The 23,341-nt window shown below is 44.5% G+C and overlaps 2 protein-coding genes across 5 annotated transcripts in view; both read left to right on the top strand.

The window, feature by feature from the left end:
- The window catches only part of Crebbp (CREB binding lysine acetyltransferase), a 138,517-nt gene extending 131,904 nt beyond the window's left edge, over positions 1-6,613 (top strand). For all 3 annotated transcript variants that reach the window (XM_004864767.4, XM_004864766.4, XM_087202974.1), the window contains 2 exons: positions 288-569; positions 1,906-6,613. In XM_004864767.4, the coding sequence (XP_004864824.2) occupies positions 288-569; positions 1,906-4,062 (2,439 nt within the window). In that variant the 3' untranslated portion in view covers positions 4,063-6,613. The remainder of the gene's footprint in view (positions 1-287; positions 570-1,905) is intronic.
- A 5,249-nt stretch (positions 6,614-11,862) lies between these two features.
- Positions 11,863-23,341, top strand: part of Trap1 (TNF receptor associated protein 1) — a 53,139-nt gene continuing 41,660 nt past the window's right edge. For both annotated transcript variants that reach the window (XM_087202979.1, XM_004864762.4), the window contains exon 1: positions 11,863-12,208. In XM_087202979.1, coding sequence (XP_087059105.1) covers positions 11,878-12,208 — 331 coding nt within the window. In that variant the 5' untranslated portion in view covers positions 11,863-11,877. The remainder of the gene's footprint in view (positions 12,209-23,341) is intronic.

Here is a 23,341-nt window from a genome sequence, read left to right as displayed (position 1 = left end):
GCTTAGGGCCCAAGAGAGGTATCAGTTCTGCCTCTGGCCAGGAGAAGGGAGAATACTCAAGTCCAGCTGTCCTGGGGTTTCTTGTGCAGATCTGTGGTGAAAGGAGGGTTACCCCCAGTAGGCAGAACTAGCTAGTTTGATGATATTGCGTGATTTTTCACCAGTTCCATTTCATCCCGAGGAGCCATTAAGCACCTTTTAGGTTCAGTTGCCCTCTTGTTCTTCAGGTGGAGGTGGCCCTGTACTCCATCCCTTCTCCTTGGGACTAATGCATATCCTCTCTACAGGTCTTTTTTGTGATTCACCTGCATGCTGGGCCTGTCATCAACACTCTGCCCCCAATTGTGGACCCTGACCCACTGCTGAGCTGTGACCTCATGGATGGGCGTGATGCTTTCCTCACTCTGGCCAGAGACAAGCACTGGGAGTTTTCTTCCTTGCGCCGCTCCAAGTGGTCCACACTGTGCATGCTGGTGGAACTACATACACAGGGCCAGGATCGCTTCGTCTATACCTGTAATGAATGCAAACACCATGTGGAGACGCGCTGGCACTGCACTGTGTGTGAGGTAGGTCTCAGCACAGCACTAGGATTCTGACCAAACAGCTTCAGGATGCCAGAGTTCACATCTGTGCACAGCAGTGTTTATGCTGACCTTCCCAGGATTAGGAGCTGGTCATGTGGCAGAAGACCTCACTGTCTTCTTCCCTATGTTTCATTAATTCCTGCTCTGCAGCCAGCACAGCTATAGGCCTGTTGAGTGCCAAACTAGCCTAACTGTAGGGCTCCAGAGGAGCAGTCTCCAGGACAGCCACGGTCTTGGTCGGTCAGGTATGCAGAGAGGCACTGAGGGGCACTTTGGTTTTGTGGGAATTCTGACCCATTTACCTCCTCCTTGTGACCCCAGCTCTTGTCTTGCTAAGGGATTAGGGAATGTCCTCTGCCCTTTGGTTTAGGCCCTTCTTTGGTTGTTCCCGATGGACCAGATGACAGGCTTGCTGGCTCCTCAGTGTAAAGATTTGGGCCACACTATTTTTTTCAGGTACTAGGAATTGAACTTATGACCTTGCACACTTGCCAGGTACCACTGAGATAAATTCTCGGCCCTGGGTCACACTATTGAATGGCTGACACTGCCCCTTAAGCTTGTGTGTGAGGTTGTGCCAAGCCCTCTGGGTCCTTTTCTACAGACAGTGTCACAGAGCCCACACTTCCCACTTGTCATCTCCTTCCTCCCAGGATATCCACAGTCATTGCCCCACAGACAGCTTGCCTTGATCTGTGGTATCTTGACAGGTCCTGGCATGATGGAGGTTGCCTTTGTGCCTGCCTGGTTCTTCCTTCTTTGTCCATCTTTAAATGCCTCGCTCCCTTTTTTCTAGCCATCTTCATCTTCCTCTGTTCTCTTACTGCTTTCCTGTTGCTGAGGGTTTCGTGTCCTTTTTGTGACCACAGTTTTCAGACCTGATCCTAGGCTTCCATTCTTCAGATACAGTGCTTCATTTTCTGTTGCAGTTTTCAGCATTTGGGCTTCTGTGATGGGGAAGAACCATTTGACACTCTCTGGCTAGCTTGTCCCCTCTTCCTGGGAAGACTCACCTCTGCCTCTGGTGGCACTTTGAGAAAATGGCCTCAGCATCCCTTACCTTTTCACTCTCAGGCTTCATAGTGTGGATGCAGGATCAGAGGGATGTGCAGGGACCGATTAATGCTTTTCCACAGCAGAGTGAAAGAGGGGGCCAGTGTCCACTGCTTAGGAGCCTTAGGCACACACTGCATCCTGTGTGTGACCAAGAGCAAGATTAGGCCCAAGCTAAGACCCAGTGATGGGTAGGGGCAACCAAGGTATCTGGTCTTCCTGGGCCCTGTGCTTATGTTGGCCTGTCCTCTTTTCTTGTCTACAGGACTATGACCTTTGCATCAACTGCTACAACACAAAGAGCCACACCCATAAGATGGTGAAGTGGGGGCTGGGGCTGGACGATGAGGGCAGCAGCCAGGGTGAGTCACAGTCCAAGAGCCCCCAGGAGTCCCGACGTTTGAGCATCCAACGCTGCATCCAGTCCCTGGTACACGCCTGCCAGTGCCGCAATGCCAATTGCTCACTGCCATCCTGCCAGAAGATGAAGCGAGTTGTGCAGCACACCAAGGGCTGCAAACGTAAGACCAATGGAGGCTGCCCAGTGTGCAAGCAGCTTATTGCTCTTTGCTGCTACCATGCCAAACACTGCCAAGAAAACAAATGCCCTGTGCCCTTCTGCCTCAACATCAAACATAAGCTCCGCCAGCAGCAGATCCAGCACCGCCTGCAGCAGGCCCAGCTCATGCGCCGGCGGATGGCTACCATGAACACCCGCAACGTGCCTCAGCAGAGTTTGCCTTCTCCTACCTCAGCACCGCCCGGGACCCCCACACAGCAGCCCAGCACACCCCAAACACCACAGCCCCCTGCCCAGCCCCAGCCCTCACCCGTGAGCATGTCACCAGCTGGCTTCCCCAGTGTGACCCGAACTCAGCCCCCCATGACAGTGTCCGCTGGAAAGCCCACTAACCAGGTGCAGGCCCCCCCACCCCCTGCCCAACCCCCACCGGCAGCAGTGGAAGCAGCCCGGCAGATAGAGCGTGAAGCCCAGCAGCAGCAGCACCTGTACCGAGTGAATATCAACAATGGCATGCCCCCTGGGCGCACAAGCATGGGGACCCCAGGAAGTCAGATAGCCCCTGTGGGCCTGAGTGTGCCCCGACCCAGCCAGGTCAGTGGGCCTGTCATGCCCAGCATACAGCCTGGACAGTGGCAGCAGGCACCAATCCCCCAGCAACAGACAATAGCAGGCATGCCCAGGCCTGTGATGTCCATGCAGGCTCAAGCTGCAGTGGCCGGGTCACGGATGCCCAGCGTGCAGCCTCCCAGGAGCATCTCACCCAGTGCCCTGCAGGACCTGCTGCGGACCCTGAAGTCACCCAGCTCCCCTCAGCAGCAGCAGCAGGTGCTGAATATCCTCAAGTCAAATCCGCAGCTAATGGCAGCTTTCATCAAACAGCGCACAGCCAAGTATGTGGCCAACCAGCCTGGCATGCAGCCCCAGCCTGGCCTCCAGTCCCAGCCCGGCATGCAGTCCCAGCCCAGCATGCACCAGCAGCCCAGCATGCAGAACCTGAATACGATGCAGGCTGGTGTGCCGAGGCCCAGTGTGCCTCCACAGCAGCAGGCAATGGGAGGCCTAAACCCCCAGGGCCAGGCCCTGAACATCATGAACCCAGGACACAACCCCAACATGGCAAGTATGAATCCCCAGTACCGAGAGATGCTGAGGAGACAGTTGCTCCAGCAGCAGCAGCAGCAGCAACAGCAGCAGCAGCAGCAGCAGCAGCAGCAGCAGCAAGGCAGTACCAGCATGGCTGGGGCCATGGCTGGGCACAGCCAGTTCCAACAGCCACAAGGACCTGGGGGCTACGCCCCAGCCATGCAGCAACAGCGCATGCAGCAGCATCTTCCCATCCAGGGCAGCTCCATGGGCCAGATGGCCGCTCAGATGGGACAGCTTGGCCAAATGGGGCAGCCTGGGCTGGGGGCAGATAGTACCCCCAACATCCAGCAGGCCCTGCAGCAGCGGATTCTGCAGCAACAACAGATGAAGCAGCAGATTGGGTCCCCAGGCCAGCCAAACCCCATGAGCCCCCAGCAGCACATGCTCTCAGGACAGCCTCAGGCCTCGCATCTCCCTGGCCAGCAGATCGCCACATCCCTTAGTAACCAGGTGCGGTCTCCAGCCCCTGTCCAGTCTCCGCGTCCCCAATCCCAACCTCCACATTCCAGCCCATCACCACGGATACAGCCCCAGCCTTCCCCTCACCATGTCTCACCCCAGACTGGTTCCCCCCACCCCGGACTCGCAGTCACCATGGCCAGCTCCATGGATCAGGGACACCTGGGGAACCCTGAACAGAGTGCAATGCTCCCCCAGCTGAACACCCCCAATAGGAGCGCACTGTCCAGCGAACTGTCCCTGGTTGGTGACACCACGGGAGACACGCTAGAAAAGTTTGTGGAGGGTTTGTAGCATTATGAGAGCATCACTTTTTTTCCCCATGTTCTTGGACCTTTTGTACTGAAAATCCAGGCATCTAGGCTCTTTTTATTCCTAGATGGAACTGTGACTTCCAAGCCATGGAAGGGTGGATTGATGTTTAAAGAAACAATACAAAGAATATATTTTTTTGTTAAAAACCAGTTGATTTAAATATCTGGTCTCTCTTTTTGTTGTTAGTTTTTGTTTTTGGGGGTTTGTTTTTTTTTTCATTTTGTTTTTGTTTTAGGGGGAGGGGGACTTGTTTGGATTTTTTTTTTTGTCATTGCTGGTGACTCATGCCTTTTTTTAAGGGGAAAAACAAGTTCATTATATTCATATTTTTTATTTGTATTTTCAAGACTTTAAACACTTATGTTTAAGTGAGAAGAAAAATAATATTCAGAAACTGGTTCCTGAAATAATGCATCTTATAATGTATCCCGGTAACTGTCTGACGTTGCGGGAAGATTTTTTTTCTATAGTGAACTCTGTGGGCGTCTCCAAGTATTACCCCTGGACGATAGGAATTGACTCTGGCGTGCACACACGTACACACCCACACACATCTATCTATACATGCTGGCTTAAGCCAAACTCTTGTCTTGCAGATGTAGAAATTGTTGCTTTGTTTCTCTGATAAAACTGGTTTTAGACAAAAATAGGGATGATCACTCTTAGACCATGCTAATGTTAATAGAGAAGAAGCATTCTTTTCTTTCTTCTATGTGAAACTTGAAATGAGGAAAAGCAATTCTAGTGTAAATCATGCAAGCGCTATAATTACTATAAATAAGAAAATTCAAGAAGATTCAATCACTGTATAGAATGGTAAAGTACCAACTCATTTCTTATATCATATTGTTAAATAAACTGTGTGCAACAGACAAAAAGGGTGGTCCTTCTTGAATTCATGTACATGGTATTAACACTTAGTGTTGGGGGTTTTTTGTTATGAAAATGCTGTTTTCAACATTGTATTTGGACTATGCATGTGGTTTTTTTCCCCATTGTATATAAAGTATCACTTAAAATTGATATAAATTACTGAAATTTTTAACATGTATTCTGTTCTTTAAGATCCCTGTAAGAATGTTTAAGGTTTTTATTTATTTATATATATTTTTGGAGTCTGTTCTTTGTAAGACATGATTCTGATTGTTCGCCTAGAATGGAGAGGCCGGGGCTGCGGTCGCAGTGGCAATGGCAGTGGCACCTGGGAATCAAGCCAGTGGCCACCTTGAGGGCTTCCTTCCTTCCCAGAGACTAAGGCAGCCAATCAGTGTCAACCTTGTGGTTGATGCACACAGAGGAATTTCACCCACACTGGAAGGGGCACCAATGGGTCTGAAAGAGCACTGTGCTTCCAGCCCACTTCCCTGATACTGTCTTCTGTTGTATAGCCAGCCATCTCTGGGGGGAGGGCTTCTGCCCTTTAGGCAGACTCGCCTTTCTATACACTAGTCCCAGAATTGATGTAAAGGGTGCTCTAGGGACTCAAGGTGGTTCCTGACTGCCCACTCCCCCAGGATAAAAGCTATCCTTCGTTCCATAGGAAGGATACCTCTATCAGTCTGTCCCTTGTGGCCTAAGCGGGGGAGCTCACGAAGGCCAGGTGGGTCCACCAAGTGATAAATGCTTTATGATCCCACCCTCTGGCAGGGTCCATTTAATGGTGCCCTTATTGAGCAGGTGACAAAAGCTTGAGAGTGCTGTAATCTAAGAGAAAGACCATCAAAGACCATCAACGGGAGCTGAATGGCAGCCTCTATGCACCCCCCCCCAACTTTAACCAACCGAAAGGTGGTCTAGATGGGGTGAAGGGGTCGTGGTGTTAAGTTAAAAAATCATGGCCCACATAGCTACTCCTTGGTCCTTACGTTCACAGGAGTGTTTTCAAAATACATGTTACTTGATTTGGGAATCTAAACTTGAAGAAGCTTTCAAGGAAATTAGAAGGCTGCAATGTCATTTCAGCAGTTTTGAATCTTGACTTGAAATGTGGATTATTAAATCAGGTAATTTTAAGACCATCCCCAAACTGAAAAGCATGGTCATGCCCTCCAGTGGAGATCTGTCCTAGCTCAACCTGCTGGGTCATTGCACATTTACTGTCCTTTTGAGAATCTCCTTTTCCGCCATCAAGGAAGTCCTGAGCCACGTGTTCCAACAAAAAGCAGATCCCAAGCCCTCGCTTAGAAGGCAATATCCAACATACATCCTTTTACTGAGGGCAGTGGGGACATCTCTTTCAGGTCATCCTGGAATTCAAAACTCTGTACCAACCTCATCCTCTTTGGAGTCTGCGTCCTATGCAACCATTCTGAGCAATCCAGATGGCAGAGGATGTGGCAAAGGGTGTGGGCTGTGGATACAAACCCTAAGCTTGTCGTAAGGAAATTTCTGTAAGCTGGAGAGCCCAGATGCTGCGTCTCATGCTGTATACTTAAGAGAAGAAAAAATTCCTATATTTGTGATTAAAAAGAGGGAACTTGAAATGTGCTGGTGTTTATAATAAAAGCTGGTAAAACTGCTTGGATTCAAAGATGGTTCCAATTGGCTAATGATCCTTAGCACAGCAGCTAGTGACAAACTGAAGATTGGTTGAGTTTGTCTCAACTGAGCATGCCTTTGACACTGTATTTGAATTTCTAGAATTTAAGCTCTTAAGACTGGGATGTCTCTAGACAACATGTCTTCAGCTTCTTTAGCTTTCAGGGTGGAGATATGTAACTTTCTATTTGTTTTAATTGCTATAAAATGGAGCCAAAGATTTCATTTGAACCAAAATGTAGTTTTAGCATTCTGTGGTAAAATAAGCTTCTGTTTAAAAAAAACCATGCTCTCATTAAGATACTGATTACTGGTGGGTAGTCATTGTGCTGCCAGGAATTTCAACACGAAAGGTGTGCTAGGAGCTACAACCACAGTACTGTAGCAGATGTGTGGGAACCTATAGGAATAACAAAGTCTATTTGGGACCCTAAAAGATATATGGCAGCCTCGTGGGGATATTATGTGTTAATTTCATGTTCATTGATTGTGTATAATTTTATGGTACATAATAAGGATGGGCAAACAGGTTAGTTTCATTAAAGAGTTTGAGGGGGTATGAGGAGACTGGGTCTTGCTGCTTCAAACTTTTGGGCTCAAGAATCTAGAAATCCAACCAGGCATAGTAGCTTATGCCTGTAATTCCAACATTTGGGAGGCTGAGACAGGACTGCCACAAATTCAAGGCCAGCCTGGGCTCCATAGTGAGTTCAAGGCGAACCTGACTACTTAGACCCTGTCTCAGAAAAACAAAAATCTAAAAATCCTCCTGCCTCAGACTCCAGGTGCACACTACTGTGTCGGGCTCACATCTTTTTTTTTTTTTTTTGGTACCAGGGATCAAACTCGGGTCCTTGTGCTTGCACAGCAGGCGGTGAAACCACTGAGCTAAATCCCCGGCCCTCTTTTTTCTTTTTACTTTCACAGGTACTGATGATTGAACCCAGGGCCTGACAAATGCTAACCAAGCACTCTACTACTGAGCTACATCCTTGGGCCTCCTTTTTAAATTTTTGGTTTTTTGGAGATTGAGCCAGGGCCTTCGTAGTGAATTATATCTTTCGCCCTTTTAGAAAATTTTGAGACAAGAGTCTCACTAAATTGCTCAGACTTGGTTCAAGCTTGGAATCGTGCATCAACTTCCCAGGCTGCTGGGATTACATATGTGTAGCACTACACCTGGCTTTAAATTTTTTTTTTTTTCTGCAGTACCAAGGATCAAACTCAGGACCTTGCGCTCGCCAGGCAGGCACGGTGCCACTGAGCTACATTCCCAGTCCTTTAAATTTCTTTATTGCTCGAGCTGGCCTAGAATTTGTAAGCCTACCCTAACCTCGTGAGTAGTTGAGATTACAGATGTGCACTAGCTCCTATCTTTTTACAGAGGAATTACCAGGATTCTATTGGCTGTGTCACTATTCACTAAAATAATTCAAAGGGAAGAGATGGTTATAAAACACCTTAAATGTTGTAGTGGGCCTGGGATGTAACTCAGTTGTAGAGTACTTCCCTAGCATGCACAAAGCCCTGGTATTGCAGGTGCTTTTCAAGGAATTAGGAAAAGACTGGAGAGGTTAGATTAGGAAGTATGGGCCTGAGGCCTCAAAAGTTGAAGGAACTCAGGAACAATTCCCTGATGGCATAGCCCTAAGCAAGGGCCTTGGCCTTAAACTTAAAAGAGCTTCCCAAATTCTGCTTCCTCGCGGGTAATAAAGTGAAAACAAGTAGGAAAAGCATTGTAATTTATAACATGCTATTTAAATGGATTTCACTCATTTGCCCTGTGAATTAGGAAAATGGTCAGGTAAGTGACTTGGGAGAGTTCACAGAGCATGGAGAGCACAGCAAGGTGCCTGGCTTGAGCCTTGCTCTTGCTCTGGGCTCAAAGAAGAGCCGTTTGGTTCAACTTTCAGAACCCCTGCTGCCCAACTTCCCACCAGAAGGACCTGGGAAAATAGAATCACCGTGACAGAAATTCCTCAGGCGGGGCCTGGGATTTAGCGCAGCGGTTCCACCACCTGCCTCGCAAGCACAAGGTCCCAAATTCCATCCCCGGTACCAAAAAAAAAAAATTGCTCATGGGCCCGGAATTTAGCTCAGGTGGCACTGCCCCTGCCTCACAAGTGCAAGGTCCTGGGTTTGATCTCCGGTTAAAAAAAAAAAAAACTCCTCAGGCATTACATAGATAGTGGTAACTACATCCTTACAAAGGCTTTGGAATCAGCATACCTCCTTGATCTACTGCTAATTGACTGACATTGGAGAAAAAAAGAATGTTAGGCTAACATTTGTCAACTTGGTGACCACAGCATCATGCTCCTGGTGTAGTGGCCCTAGTCTGCCCTCTGCCCAGTGCCTGCAAGAAGGTTGAAACTGCTATGGGCTTTACAGGCTCTGCTCGTCCATCCCATGGCCCTGGGCCTACAACAAGGAAGCCTCTTGCAAAATAGTTTTTAAAATGTGTACAGGAGCTGGGCATGGTGGCACACACCTATAATCCCACCACTCTGGAGGCTAAGGCAGGAGGATCACCATGAGTTTGAGCAGCCTGGATGACATAGCAAGACCCTGTCTCGGAAAAAAAAAAAAAATGTAGATGGGCATGCCCATGAAGTTCAGATGGAAGTATCTTTGAGGTAGGTGGTGATTTTTTTTCCAGTACTGAGGATGGAACCTAGGTCCATGGCACGCAGCTACATCTCAGGCCATATATTTATTTAGAGACAATCTTCCCTAAACTGCCCAGGCTGAGCTCAAACTTGTAGTCTTTTTGCCTCAGCTGCCCAAAGTGTTGGGATTACAGGCAGGTGTATACCACCGCCCCTGGCTAGTGGTGATATTTAAGAGATGTCCCAAGCTAGAGTGAAAATCCATGTCCACTGGCCCTTAGGAGCCTGTGTGTGGAGTCTGGGAAGGTGGCTGAGAGGTGTTCCTGTCACAGCTGCTGTGGGTCCTTTCCCTGTTTTTCCCACCAGCCAGGATTCCTCCATTGTCACCTCTTACTCTGCCCAGGATTCCTCTGACCTTGGCACAGGTGTGGGGACCTGAGAAGAGAAAGATTTTGTGCCCCTTTCTGGAGTGGGGAAGGGAGAACAAGGAATACACTGAAACTTGGGTACTAGACAGTAGCATTGTTCCCATGCCTTCAAAGCTGGGAAATTGAATAGGCCAAAGGAAGGGTCCTAGGTCAAGCAAGAGGTATCTGAGAGGTATTAGCCAGGATTAGTGTCATCAGGAAGGACTGAACCACAGGGACTAGACTGCAGCTGGCCTTCAGATTTCTGGAAGGTATTTCTCACTGTCTCCAACCCTTGAGAGATGTTTTGAGTTCCAAATTTTGGTTTCCTGAGCAAGGAAAGGCTACAGGAGAGCCCAGGTTAGTTTGAAACCTGAGAAGTTTCTCCTCCATAGAGCCTGGGCCCTTCCTGTCTCACCCTCATCCTTGTCAGAAGCTCAGATTTTCCCTTTGCCAAATATTTACCCTTCCTGAAGTCTCTGGAAGACATACCTAGTGTCCCACAGATCAGTGTGTCAGCTCTTTTAGATTATTTCCTGAGTGGAGTGGAAAAAGAATGAAATATATGATAGACACCTCTCATTTCCCCTGGGAAATGGCTGTGGGACATCCTAGTAGGGAACCCAGGCCCAGTGGTGGTGTGGGACCTGTGGACTTGAGATAGGAGTTTGGAATTGATTTTAAGAGTTCAGGGGATACCACTGGGTGACACTGAATGAGGTGGATAATGAGGTCTGGCTATGTAGGATGGGGCCTGACACAGTGGAAGCCAGTACCAAATGGGAGCTTGGCAGAGTCATCCAGGAGACAAGACTACTCTTTCATCCAAATCTGCACACTCCTTTCCATTTCCTCTCTGTTACTTAAATCAGGAAGTCTGTGGTCATCCTTGTCACCTGTAAACTGCAAGTATTCTGGACACACCCTCTCCCAACAACCCAGCTCTGTCCAGGACCCCAGGGGCACTGTCTTGGATCTTTCTTTTTGCAGAACCTCCTTACAATCTCTAGGTATAGAACACCAGAGCATCACACATGCTAGGTTAGTGCTCTACCACTAAGCTACAATGCTAGCCCTCAAGAAACTATGTTTTTGTACAATTATTTAAAGTGGCCACGGCCACAAATCCTTAGTATGCCTCAGAATTACCTGAGAATTTATCTAAATAGACCTATCTGGGTTCTACTCCATGGTTGAGGCCACACAGGATAATCTGCATAAAATGTGACTGCAGGGTTAGGACCAAGTGTTAAGAGATAGGTAAGTTAACTAGTTATCTTGTAGGCAGACAGGACTGGCCTGTGAGGAGCCAACATGGAGGACAGTCAACATGTAGGACAGTCAAGGAGCCAATATGGAGGACAATCAAGCTACACTCACTGAAGACCAGCATTGTAAAAGGAGAGAAACTACCATACCCACATAGGATATATAGCAGTGATTGATATTCTAGGTATCAATCACCTGGGTGGGGGACCAAGAACTTCCAGGAAAGATCCCTGACCCACCTCTTCCTGAAAATCCTTGCTCAGTTCCTTGTACACTTGCTATGTGACTTGCTTCCCCATTTGATCCCCATTAAATCAATATTATCTAAGAGTCTATACTTGTCATAGTCTTATTGGTTGATCATAGTTTTGTCCACCTTGTGATTTCTCATTGGATCAGTATTACCTAAGCAACTGTACTTGCAATCTTACTAGTTAACTATAGTTTTGTCCCACCTTGAACCCGCCTCAGGCTTTGTCCCATAAAACACCTTTGAGAAGCAGGGTCGGCAGGTCCCCCTTCTGTCTCTCTTAGAACCTATCTTTTTCTCAATAAAGTTTTCCTACTCTTAATCTCCATTATTCCTAGAATTTATTCTCCGATTTTACAGAACACGAACTTGCATTTCTAACATCTAGTACATTTGGGAGTTACATCTATTCTCCCTGTATCAGTCTGAATCTCCAACCAGACACTAACTTTTAAAAGGGAGAAGCTCTCAATTAAACACAAAGCCCAGTTCTGCTGGTGGTGTTGGTTACTGACTTCACGCTTAGGTATAGACAAGTCAAGCCTGGAATCTCTTTTGTCATTGTCTTAGCTTTTGGCCTCTTTAGGAAGCTTTCCAGCAGCCTAGGCCTGTGCCTGAAACTCATAAACACCACAGAAAGGGTAACTGCTTCTTCGCGTGTACAACTCACGCATGTATCAACCTGGCCCCATTTCGAGAGATTCACACGCCCAGGTTGTAGATGGCGGCGCAGGTCGGAGGTTCTCAGGCTCAGAGCGCAAGACTGTCGCCCTTGATAACTCGACCCAAGGTCAAGGAGGTCCGGCTCCCAGGACCCACGGTTAGTGGGGCCAACAGCTCCCCAGCAGGCAGAGCCCGGGTCAGCCCGGCGCGCTCCGTGACGTCTCCGCGCCGCTCCCGAGGATGGTCCAGCCCACAGCCATACCCAGCCAACTGTGCGCTCTGGCCCCTGAGGGAGGAAGACATGGCTCGCGAGTTTCGGGTGCTGCTGCTGTGGAGCCGCACTGTGCGGCCTCCGCTACGAGCTCCGGTTCTGGCGGCCGTCTCGGGAGGTGAGGGCAGCGGACGTCCTTCTGAGGCCCCGAGCTCTTTAGCAAGGCGCGAGGCGGTGGCACGTGTCGCATGAGCGTTGGGTCCCGCGCGGCTGCGGCCGCGGAGCTGGGCGCTGCATTGCTGCATCCACCGCCCGGATGCCTTCTGCCTACTGGGTTCCTCTTGTCGCCGGAAGCGGGTGGGTCGTGGAAGCCGGTCAGGACAGGATGAACAGGTGCAGTCCTCCGCTTGGAAGAGTAGAGTGAGGAGGGAGCTGGTGTTCTCCGTTTCCCCCACGTAATTAACGAGCCGCTTGCTCTTTGGTTCCCTCGTTCATTGGACACAGCTGCGAGCCCGCTCAGTGCCATTTGAGCTCAGGGAGCCTGTTTGCTCTGGATTGTGGACTCTGGTTATTCTCGGAGCCTGGAATTGGTAGATACAAGGACGAATGGAGAGAAAATGACCTTAATCTTTGCTTTCTCACTCTCCACTCGAGAGTAACCACGGAGTTCACCATCGGTTGGTGCACCTTCTGGGCTCAGCATGTAAGGTCAGACTGAGGCACGACTGGGACCACCGAGGCAGGCAAAGTTTAAGTAACTGGCGAAGAGTTTATTGCCTTTCGGGAGCAGACGGGCCAAGGGCGAAAAGACCATTGGCGCTGAGAGGAGGGCGCGAGCGCGGTTGATATGAGGGAGTTTAGGTAGGGGAGGGGGCACTGGTCAGAAGGTGGAAAATGGTGAGTCGCATGGGTGATGGGCCTTGTGTGACTGATAAACAGGACGGGGATAAGAGCGGTAGGGCGGTGGGTAGGTACTCTTGTGATTTTTCCTAGAATCAGCTTTGTAGCTAAGTGGGGAGGCTGTGGCTGTGCTCCTGCAGATGCGGGTAGCGGGTCTGCTTGGGGGCGTTTCCCTTCTGGTTGGGGGGTTCCAACTCGGGGGACCTGTCACAGCACAGTTGCATAAACTTACATATACGTGTGCAATATTTTACACACAAAGGCCTAAGTTAACTATGCATGTGCTATTGAATTTTTTTAACGCCCCAAGCATTCCTTTGACATCTTTTCCTTTCAGTACAGGTGCATCCAGCAGCTTTCTATAGACAACACACAATTCTGTATTATGAATGTAGTTTGTTTGTTTTTGGTACCAGGGATCAAACTCTGGACCTTGCACTTGTGAGGCAGGCAGCAGAACCACTCAGCTAAATCCCTGGCCTGTTTATTTGTTTGCTTGTTTTGCTGTGTGGTTCAGGCTGGCCTTGAACTCGCAGTGATCCTCCTGCCTCAGCCTCCCAAGTGCTGGGATTACAGATGTGCACCACTGTGCCTGGCTGAATATATTATCTTTTGCTTAACGTCCTATTGGACACAGAGATTATCTCATGTTGTTTTATTACAGTGCTGCATGAAATGAATACTAAAATCTTTATGAACATGTGTGCTATTTCTTTAGAATTGATGTTTTAGAGCCTGTGCATTTTTGAAATGTTAGCTGATAATTGTGAAATTGCTGCCCAAATGTCTATCAATTTATAGTTCCACTAGCAAGGAGAGAACTCTATTCCATAATATCTTTTCCAACACTGGATATTTGGTCTTTTCAAAACTGGTCTTCCAGGAAACCTGAGCTTAAGATATGCAAGGCCTGGTGAAGTGCTAAAATGCAAAACAACAAAACAAAAAAATCCTGCCCCCTGTGAAAGATAACCTGTTTTGCATGGACACTAGCGAGAATAAGACTTTCTGTTTTATGGCCATTTATGCATTGTCTATGAATTCACACTTTTCTTTTTTTGGCAGTACTGAGAATTGAACCTAGGGCTAGTGCCTACTGGGCAAGCGCTTTACTACCTAGCTACATCCCATCCCTTTTTTATTTTAGCTTTGAAACAAGGCCTTGCTAAGTTGCCCATGCTAGGCAGGAGCTTGGTTTTTTGTTTTGGTTTGTTTTGTTTTTTGCTTTTTGAGGCAGGGTCTCCCTTTGTAGTTCAGGCTGGCCCTGAACTCACTATGAAGCCCAAGCTGACCTCACACTCACAGCAGTCCTCCTGCCTCAGCCTTCCGAGTGCTGGGATTACAGGCATGCACCACCACACCTGGCTAGGAACGTGTGAAACTCTTGGCTCAGTTTCCTGAATAGCTGAGCTTACAGGCATGTACCACTGAGTCCTGCTCCTCTTCATATTTTTTACACCTTATCTAAATTTTTTATTTTGGTGTAGTCCCCCCCTGCATGATTTAATATGTGTTAATCTATCATATGTGTAAGCTTTACTGGTTTATTGATCACTATTACTTGTATCCAATATCTTCCTTCTTTGGGGGATTTATATTGTTTTGCCAGAATATTAGCTTTACAGAAAAAGTCTGTGGGTTACAGTTTCTCTTTTGACCTCATACTTGTATAGTTTGGCTGCCTATTGCACTCCACATTAAAATAATTTTCCTTCAGAAAGTGAGGGTTTTGCTCTGGTCTTCTAGCACAGGTGTTACAGATGAGCAGTTTGATTAGTATTTTTTTGGAGCTGGGGCAGGGAGGAGATTCCATCTGGAAAGAGAAGAGTTTTTTCTTACTGTTTATGTTCTAAAATCTCTTTAAGCTAGGTGTGGTGGTGCATGACTGCAATTCCAGCACTGGGATGCTGAGACAAAAGGATCATAGGCAAGTTCTAGTCCAGCCTGGGCAATGTAGTGATACCTTTTCTCATAATTAAAAAATTAAAAAAGGACTAGGGGTGTCGCTCAACTGGAAGGGCCTGGGTTCAATCCTCAGACTGCCTACCTGCTCCCCTAGAAAAAGTCTTTAAATATTTGTAGTTCATGCTTTGGATCATAGTGTCACTTCCATTTTGAAAGTAAGCCAATTTTCAGCCCACAGATTTTTGTTTTTTCCCCAGACAAGGTCTTGCTTTGTAGCCTAGGCTGACCCAGAACTCCCAATCCTCTGGCCTCAGCTTCTGGAATGGTTGTGTATGACAGGTGTGTACTACTCCTCACCTACAAACATTTTTATTCGGTTTATTTCTTTTAATTATCTCTGATCTTTCCTCCTGTAACTTCTAGTACATTGAGCTTTTCTTTGCTTGAGTGTAAGGTATAGAACCTGTTCTTGATAGCCTGCCCTGTTGCAGATGCCCTTAATATTGTTGGCTGTGTGGGTAAGTGTGACAGTAAATTGAGGGGGTTGAGTGATGAATGAATTTAGCTGAGAAAATACTTGACTTATACAATGAGGAGAATGAATGTGGTTATAGGAATCCAGCCATACAGGAAATCTAGAATTCTTGACAGTTTCCTCTTGGGGAAGTATTGCTAGATTCTAACATGTGATTGGCTTCATGTGTAAGATATGTCACTTCTCTGTGGAATCCTCTTGCATAACTTGTGAGGTCAGCTCACTTACCCTTCTGTTATGGCCACTTGGGTTCATATGCTCAAGTTCAGTTGCTTGCTGCTGACCAGATCAAAGGATGCTGTTTATTTTGGTAAGAAGAAAAAAGGATTTATTCAAAGCTAGTGCCAAGGAGATGGAGAAGTCTATTTGCCTCAAGTCACTATCTTCCTGTGCTACAATATGGATGACCCTTATAAACATGTTAAGTGAAAGAAGTTAAACATAACACCCATGCATTCTGTGATTCTGCATATATATAATATTGAGAATAGGCAAAACCACAGAAATAGAAAGTAGATTAATGGTTGACAAGACCTGCAGAGAGGGGAAAGAGGAATGTGTGCTAATGGATATGGGGCTTCTTTTTAGAGAAAGTAAATGTGGGATTAGATAATAGTGACAGTTGTACAAATTTGTGAATATACTGGGGACCACTGAATTGTACACTTTAATTGGATGAATTGTGTGTGAATTATATCTCAATAAAGCTGGTTTTGAAAAATCTCTTATGTTTTTTTGGGGGGAGTTTTGGATTTTGTTGTTGTTGCTGTTGTTGCGGTATGAGACAGGGTCTCACTGTGTAGTTCAGGCTGGCCTTGAACTCACTATGTCCCCCAGGCTTGTCTCAAACTCACAGCAATCTTCCTACCTCAGCCTCCTGAGTGCTGGGATTACAGGTGTGTGCCACCACGCCAGGCCAAAAATTCCTTATATTTTGCAGTATTGTTAGCTTTTGTTTTTACTTTTATGATCATCTAGAATTTGTTTTATTTTAATAAGTGAGGGGAGAAATTAATATTGTAGCTTTATATTAACATGTGTTACTACTAGTACTTGTTTTCAAAATATGCTTGGTTATTCATGCATGTTTATTTTTCCATATAAACTTGAGATAGTTTGGATTATTTTTTAAAGTTCTCTGAATCTTCCTTGGAATCATATTTAAAATACAGGACAAGCTGGATATTGTGGTGTACACCCATAATCCCAACATTCTGGGATTCAAATTTAAGCCCAGCCTGGGGAATTTAGGGATTTAGGGAGACCTTGTCTCAAATTAAGAGGGGTGGTGATATAGCTCAGTGCAGAAGACCTAGATTGAATCCCCAGTACAGGGTGTGGTGGAGGAATTATACTATATGAATGATGAACTTGGACTAGGTGTGCTCCGCTTGGGCAGAGCACATGCTTAGCATGTACAAGGCCCTGGGTTCCATCCTCAATAACACCAGAAAAAAAAAAGAGTAAAATCGATATTTTTAAACATTTACTCTTCCTTTTCAGGGACATTTTCCCAGGCTATAAACATGGTTTGTGTCTCTGATAAAATTTTTAAGTGGTTGTTATAAGTATTAACTTCTTTTTTTGTCTTTTTTCTTTTCTTTTCGGCAAGGTCTCTCACTGTGTAATTCAGGGTGGCCCTGAACTCACTATGTAGCCCAGGCTGGCCTCGAACTCGCAGCGATCCTCTTGCCTCAGCCTGAGTATTAACTTCTGTAGTTTTGTAAGTAGGTTATTTTGTAGGTAGGTTATTGATATGCATATTACAGAATTCAAGAGATAGAAGGACATGGGCAGTGAAGAACTGATTTTATTTTCTTTTTTGGTTTTTTTTGAGACAAGATCTCACTATGTAGTTCCCTGGTAGTCCTTCTGCCTCAGCCTCCTGCATGCTGGGACTAAGGTGTGTGTCACCATACCCAGCTAAGAACTGATCTTTCACTACTGTCCCTAAGACACCAGTCCTGGATGTCTTTGTGGTGCATTCCCTTTCTCTTGCTCAGAGGTGACTGCAAGACTGAATTTTATAGCTTTCATTTCCTTTTCCTTGTATTTCTGCATGTGTGTAGATACATACTTGTATATAAACAGTTTGTTGAGATCATACTGTGTATGTTCTGCTGTGACTTGCTTTTGACCAACATTGATTTTTAGCTTATCTCTGTTATTCATTAGTTTTCACTGCTTTACTTACTCCATTGTATTAATATACCTTCATTTCTTTTCTTTTTTTCTTTTTTTTTTTTTTTTTGGTACCGGGGATGGAACTCAGGACCTTATGCTTGCGGGGCAGGTGCAGTGCCACTGAGTTAAATCCCCAGCCTCCTTCATTTCTTTTTTACCCTATCTTGGTGCATTTTCTGAAGTAATCTGTCATAGTGAAACAAACATGCATAGAATACCATCTAATACTCACTAGACTTGCAAAGATGAGAGTCTGTGCATACAGGGCAACCAGACTGTTCTGGTGGAGACTCACAGCCTCTTCTGATGGAGCACAGAGTGGTACAGTCTCCTCTCCTTGGGAATAATTGTACATTGGATGGTATTTTATGTATGTTTGTTTCATTGTGAGCTACTACCTCAGAAAATGCATTGACAGGTGTACAGTTCAGTGAAACACTATTTGTATGATTCATCCCTGTCTTTGTTTTTTTTTTTTTTTAATCCCTGTCATTGTTATATATCACTGTGCCATTTTGTTTTGGCATTTTGTTTTTTGCTCTGTCCTGTGTTGTTACTGACTTGTGGGCTTTTAGTGAGGGCTTTCATAAACAACAAGGATCTGAACTTGATTGTGCATACCCTCCTCCTCATAAATGCATGCATTTCTCTAGGACATGTAACTTGGAGAGGAATGGCTAGGTTTAAGGTTTACATTTTTACTCAGTAATTGTGACTTTTCCACAATAGGTTCTGATTTACATTCTTACCTTTGTAAGAGTTCCCTGCATCTCATGTGCTTGCTGGTACTTGGTGCTTTCGGATTGTTTAAATGTTTGTCAGTGTGATGTTATGACAAGATATTTCAGTTATGGTTTTAATTGCTTTTTAACTGATTACTAATAAAGTTGAATGTCATTCTTCCATAGGTTGATTGTTTGCTATTTGTTTCCTTGTCTATAAATGCTGTTCTTTTGTTTTTTTGTGGGGGTTTTTTGGTACCAGGGATTGAACTCGAAACCTTGTGCTTTCGAGGCAGGTGGTGACACCACTCAGCTAAATCGCCGGCCCTAAATGCTGTTCTTTTGCACAGTGTTTTCTTCAGACTAGTTGGCTTTTTCCTATGTATTTTTGGATGTATTCTTTATGGGTATTAACCTGTTTTTGGTTGTGCAGGTAGTACTGGAAATTGAACCCAGAGCCTGCACACTGAGCGACATCCCCAGCCCTTTTATATTTTTTATTTTGTTCTTGGTACTGGGGATTGAACTCAGAACCTTGCACTTGCGAGGGAGATGTGGTGCCACTGAGCTAAATCACCAGTCCTGTATTTTTTAGTTTGAGACAGGATCTCATTAAGTTGCCTAAGCTGGGCTCAAATGTCAGTGTTCCTGCCTCAGCTTTCTGGATTGCTGTGATTACCCAGCATCATTTATTTTTATATCTATAATTTTTTTTCGATCTTTCTGCTATAGTTTATGTCTCCATTTTTCTACATTTCATCCTTGGTGCTTTTTACTTTAATGTCCTGTAGCATTGTCGTAGAGGCTGTTTTAAGATTGTTTTTCTGATTCTAAAACCTGGATATTGACACTTCTGTTGAGTAGGTGGTTCATTTTCCCATGTCTATAATTTTTTATTGCATCCTGAATGTTATGGACTCTTATATTCTTTTTTTTTTTTTTGAAGCAAAACATTTATCGGTACATTTTATTTATTTTATTTATTTTTTTATTAGTTTATTGGTACATTTTACGTAATCGATACAGTGACATTCATCATTGGGAACTTGTATCTTTCTTTACATGATATATCTTGGTTCTTATTTTTTCCCCATTCCCCTGCCCTCTCTTCAACCCCTCCACTCCTCCCTATTTACAGAGACTTTGTTTCCATTTTTTTCCTCTCCCTTACTCCTGCCACTTCCCCTTCCCCTTTAGACCTTTTCTTCCTATTTCACATTATCAATTATACTTTTTTTTTTGTACTGGGGATTGAACTTGGGACCTTGGGCTTGCAAGCCAGGCGGTGGCACCACTGAGCTAAATCTCCAGCCCTGATATGAGTCTAGTTTTTTGTTGTTTTGTTTTTGTTTTTGTTTTGTATGGGTCTAGTTTTAATCTTTCGCATGTAGAAAGTCAGTCCTTCTAGCACCATTTATTAAAGAGGCTATCTTTCTTCTACTGAAGGTGTTTGGCTCCTTTGTCTTGGGTTTTTTTTTTTTGGTACTGGGGATCGAACTCGGGACCTTGCGCTTTTGAGGCAGGTGCCGGAACCACTGAGGTAAATCCCCGTCCCTCCTTTGTCAAAGATAACATGGCTGAGTATGTTTTGAGTTGTTTCTGTATCTTTTAATCTGTTCCACTGGGCCTCAGGTCTGTTCCTTTGCCAGTACCATGCTGTTTTTATCACAGTAGCTTTGTAGTATAATTTCAAGTCAGGGATGGTGATGCCCCCTGCCTTGCCTTTATTGCCCCAAATTGCCTTTGCTATTCTAGATCTCTTCTGGTTCCAAATGAATTTTAGATTGTTTTCTCTAATTCTGTGAGGTATGCTATTGGAATTTTGATCAGGATTGGATTAAATCTGTATAACAGTTTTGTGGAATTGTGGCCATTTTCACTGTATTGGCTCTTTCTACCAAGGACAAGGAATATCTTTCCATTTTCTTTTTTTTTGATACCGGGGATTGAACTCGGGTCCTTGCGCTTGCAAGGCGGGTGGCAGAACCACTGAGCTAAATCCCCAGCCCATCTTTACATTTTCTGATATTCTCTTTGATCTCCTTTTTCAGAGTATTGTAGTTTTCCACGTAGAGGTCTTTTACTTCCTTTGTTAGATTGATTCCTAGGTATTTCAATGTTTTTGGATGCTATTATGAAATGTGTTGTTTCCCTAATTTCTCTCTCAGTGAGCTCATTATTTGTGTACAGGAATGCTATTGATTTTTGAGTGTTGACTTTGTACCCAGCTATGCTACTGAGGTTGGTTTTTAAATCAAGAAGTCTTTTGGTGGGGTTTTGGGGGGCATCTATGTAGAGTATCATGTCATCTGCAAATAATGATAATTTAACTTTTCCTTTCCTATCCTTATTCTTTTTATTTTTTTCTCTTGTCTAATTGCTCTGGCTAATGTTTCCAGAACTGTATTGAATAGGAGTGGTGAGTGGACATCCTTGTGTTCTTCATGATTTTAGAGTGAAAGCTTTCAGTTTTTGTCCATTTAGTATGATGTTGGCTGTTGGTTTGTCATAGATAGCTTTTATCAGATTGAGATAAAGACCATCTATTCTAGTTTCTGTAGGGTTTTATTGTGAATGGGTGTTGTACTTTGTCAAACCCTTTTTCTGCATCTGTTGAGATGTCATGTGGTTTTGTCCTTAGCTTGTTAATATGGTGTGTTACATTTATTGATTTGCCTATGTTGAACCAGCCCTGCATCTCTAGGGTGAATCCTACTTGGTCATGGTGTATAACCCATTGATGATTTGCTGCATTCTGTTTGCCAGTATGTTATTGAGGATTTTTGCATCTATGTTCATTAGGGAGATTGGCCTGTAATTCTCCTTTTTGGTTGGATCCTCCTCTGGTTTTGGAATCAGGGTAATGCTTGCTTCCAGGAATGAATTTGGGTGTTGCTTCTCTTTCAATTTCATTAAAAAGTTTGAGGAGTAGTGGCATTAGGTCTTCTCTAAATTTCATGTAGAATTCAGCAGTGGATGTATCAGGGCCAGGGTTTTTCTTTGTCGGTAGTTTTTTAATTACACATTCAGTTTTATTGGGTGATATTAGTTTATTTAGAATTTCTATATCTTCTTTATTCAGTTTTGGTAATTCATATATATCTAGGAATCTGTCCATTTCTTCTGTATTTTCCATCTTTTTAGAATATAGATTCTTGAAGTAGGTATTGATGATCTAGATATCTGCAGGATCTGTGATTTCACCCTTTTCATTTGTAATTGCATGGATTTGAGGCTTCTTTCCTCTTTTTGATAAGGTTGGCTAAGGGTTTGTCAATTTCATTTAATCTTTCAAAGAACCAACTTTTCAACTCATTGATTCTTTGTATTTTCTTAGTCTCCATTGCATTAATTTCTGCTCTGATATTTATAATTTTCTCCCTAGTATGAGCTTTTGGCTTGACTTACTCTTCTTTTTCTAGAAGCTTGAGGTTCAACATTAGGTTGTTTTTTTTTTTTTTTTTTTTTGGTACTGGGGATTGAACTCGGGTCCTTGCGCTTGCACAGCAGGCACCGAAACCACTGAGCTAAATCCCCGGCCCAACATTAGGTTGTTTATTTGAGCTCAGTCTGTTTATCTGATGTGGGAATCCATCGCTATAAATTTCCCTCGTAGGACTGCTTTTGTTGCATCCCGTAAGTTTCAGTATATGGTATTGGCATTATTGTTTAATTGTAGAAACTGTCTAATTTCTTCTTTAATTTCATCTGTGATCCATTGGTTGTTCAGGAGGGTGTTATTTAACTTTCATGTGTTTATGAAGTTCTTGTGGTTTCTTTTGCCATTGATTTCCAATTTCATTGCACTGTGGTCTAATAATATGCATGAAATAATTTCAGCTCCTTTGCATTTAGTTAAGCATGTTCTGTGAGCTAGTATGTGATCTGTTTTGGAGAACGTCCTTTGTGCAGCTGAGAAGAATGTGTATTCTGATGTTATGAGGTTGAACACTGTAGACATCTGCTAAGTCCATTTGTTCAAAAGTTTGGTTCACTTCTGATATTTATTTGTTGATTTTTTTTTTTTTTTTTTTTTTTTGGTTTTTTGAGGCAGGCTCTCTTTTTGTAGTTTAGGCTCGCCCTGAACTCACTATGTAGCCCAGGCTGGCTTCAAACTCCTGGTGATCCTCTTGCCTCAGCCTCCCAGGTGCTGGGATTTATTTGTTGATTTTTTTTGTCTAGTTGATCTATTTGTGACAGTGGGATATTGAGGTCCCTGATTACAGTTGTATTAGTGTTTATTTAATTTTTCATGTCCATTAATATTTGTGTTATATAGTTAAGTGTGCTGGTATTTGGTGCATATATATATGTATGTATATATATTTGGGGGGGGTACTGGGGATCGAACTCAGGACCTGGCACTTGCGAGGGAGGCGGTGGAACCACTGAGCTAAATCCCTGGCCCTGGTGCATATATATTTATGATTGTTATCTCTTCTTCTTGGATTGTTCCCTTTACAAGGATGTAGTGACCGTCTTTGTCTTTCTTAATCAGTCTTGACTTGAAATCCACTTTGTCTCCAAATAGAATAGCTACCCCTGCTTTTTTCCAGTTTCCTGTTACATGGAGTGTTATTTTCCATCCTGTGACTTTCAGGAAATTTTCTATAAATTTCTTTTTTGGTACCAGGGATTGAATTTAGGACCTTGGGTTTACAAGGCAGGCATGGTGCCACTGGGCTAAATCCCTAGCCCTGAATTTCTTCTTCTTCTTCTTTTTTTTTTTTTTTTTTTGGTACCAGGGATCGAACTCCTTGGGACCTTGCACTTGCAAGGCAGGCGCCAGAACCACTGAGCTAAATCCCCGGCCCCCTGAATTTCTTCTTAATTAAATGTGTTTGTTGTATCCAGCATATTGTTGGATCTTGGTTCTTTTTTTTTTTTTGGTACCAGGGATCCAACTTGGGACCTTGTGCTTTTGAGGCAGGTCGCGGAACCACTGAGCTAAATCCCTTGCCCTGGATCTTTCTACTTGATCTGTTCTGCAAGTCTGTTTCTCTTGATTGGTGAATTGAGACCATTTACATTGATGGTTATAACAGGTATATATTGACTTATCCTT

This window comes from Heterocephalus glaber, unplaced genomic scaffold (genome assembly GCF_053883595.1).
Source record: "Heterocephalus glaber isolate CG9 unplaced genomic scaffold, H.glaber_assembly_v1.0 deba00001781, whole genome shotgun sequence".
Classification (NCBI taxonomy): domain Eukaryota; kingdom Metazoa; phylum Chordata; class Mammalia; order Rodentia; family Bathyergidae; genus Heterocephalus; species Heterocephalus glaber.
Note: the sequence above shows the minus strand (reverse complement) of the source record. Positions and strands in the feature narration are given on the sequence as shown.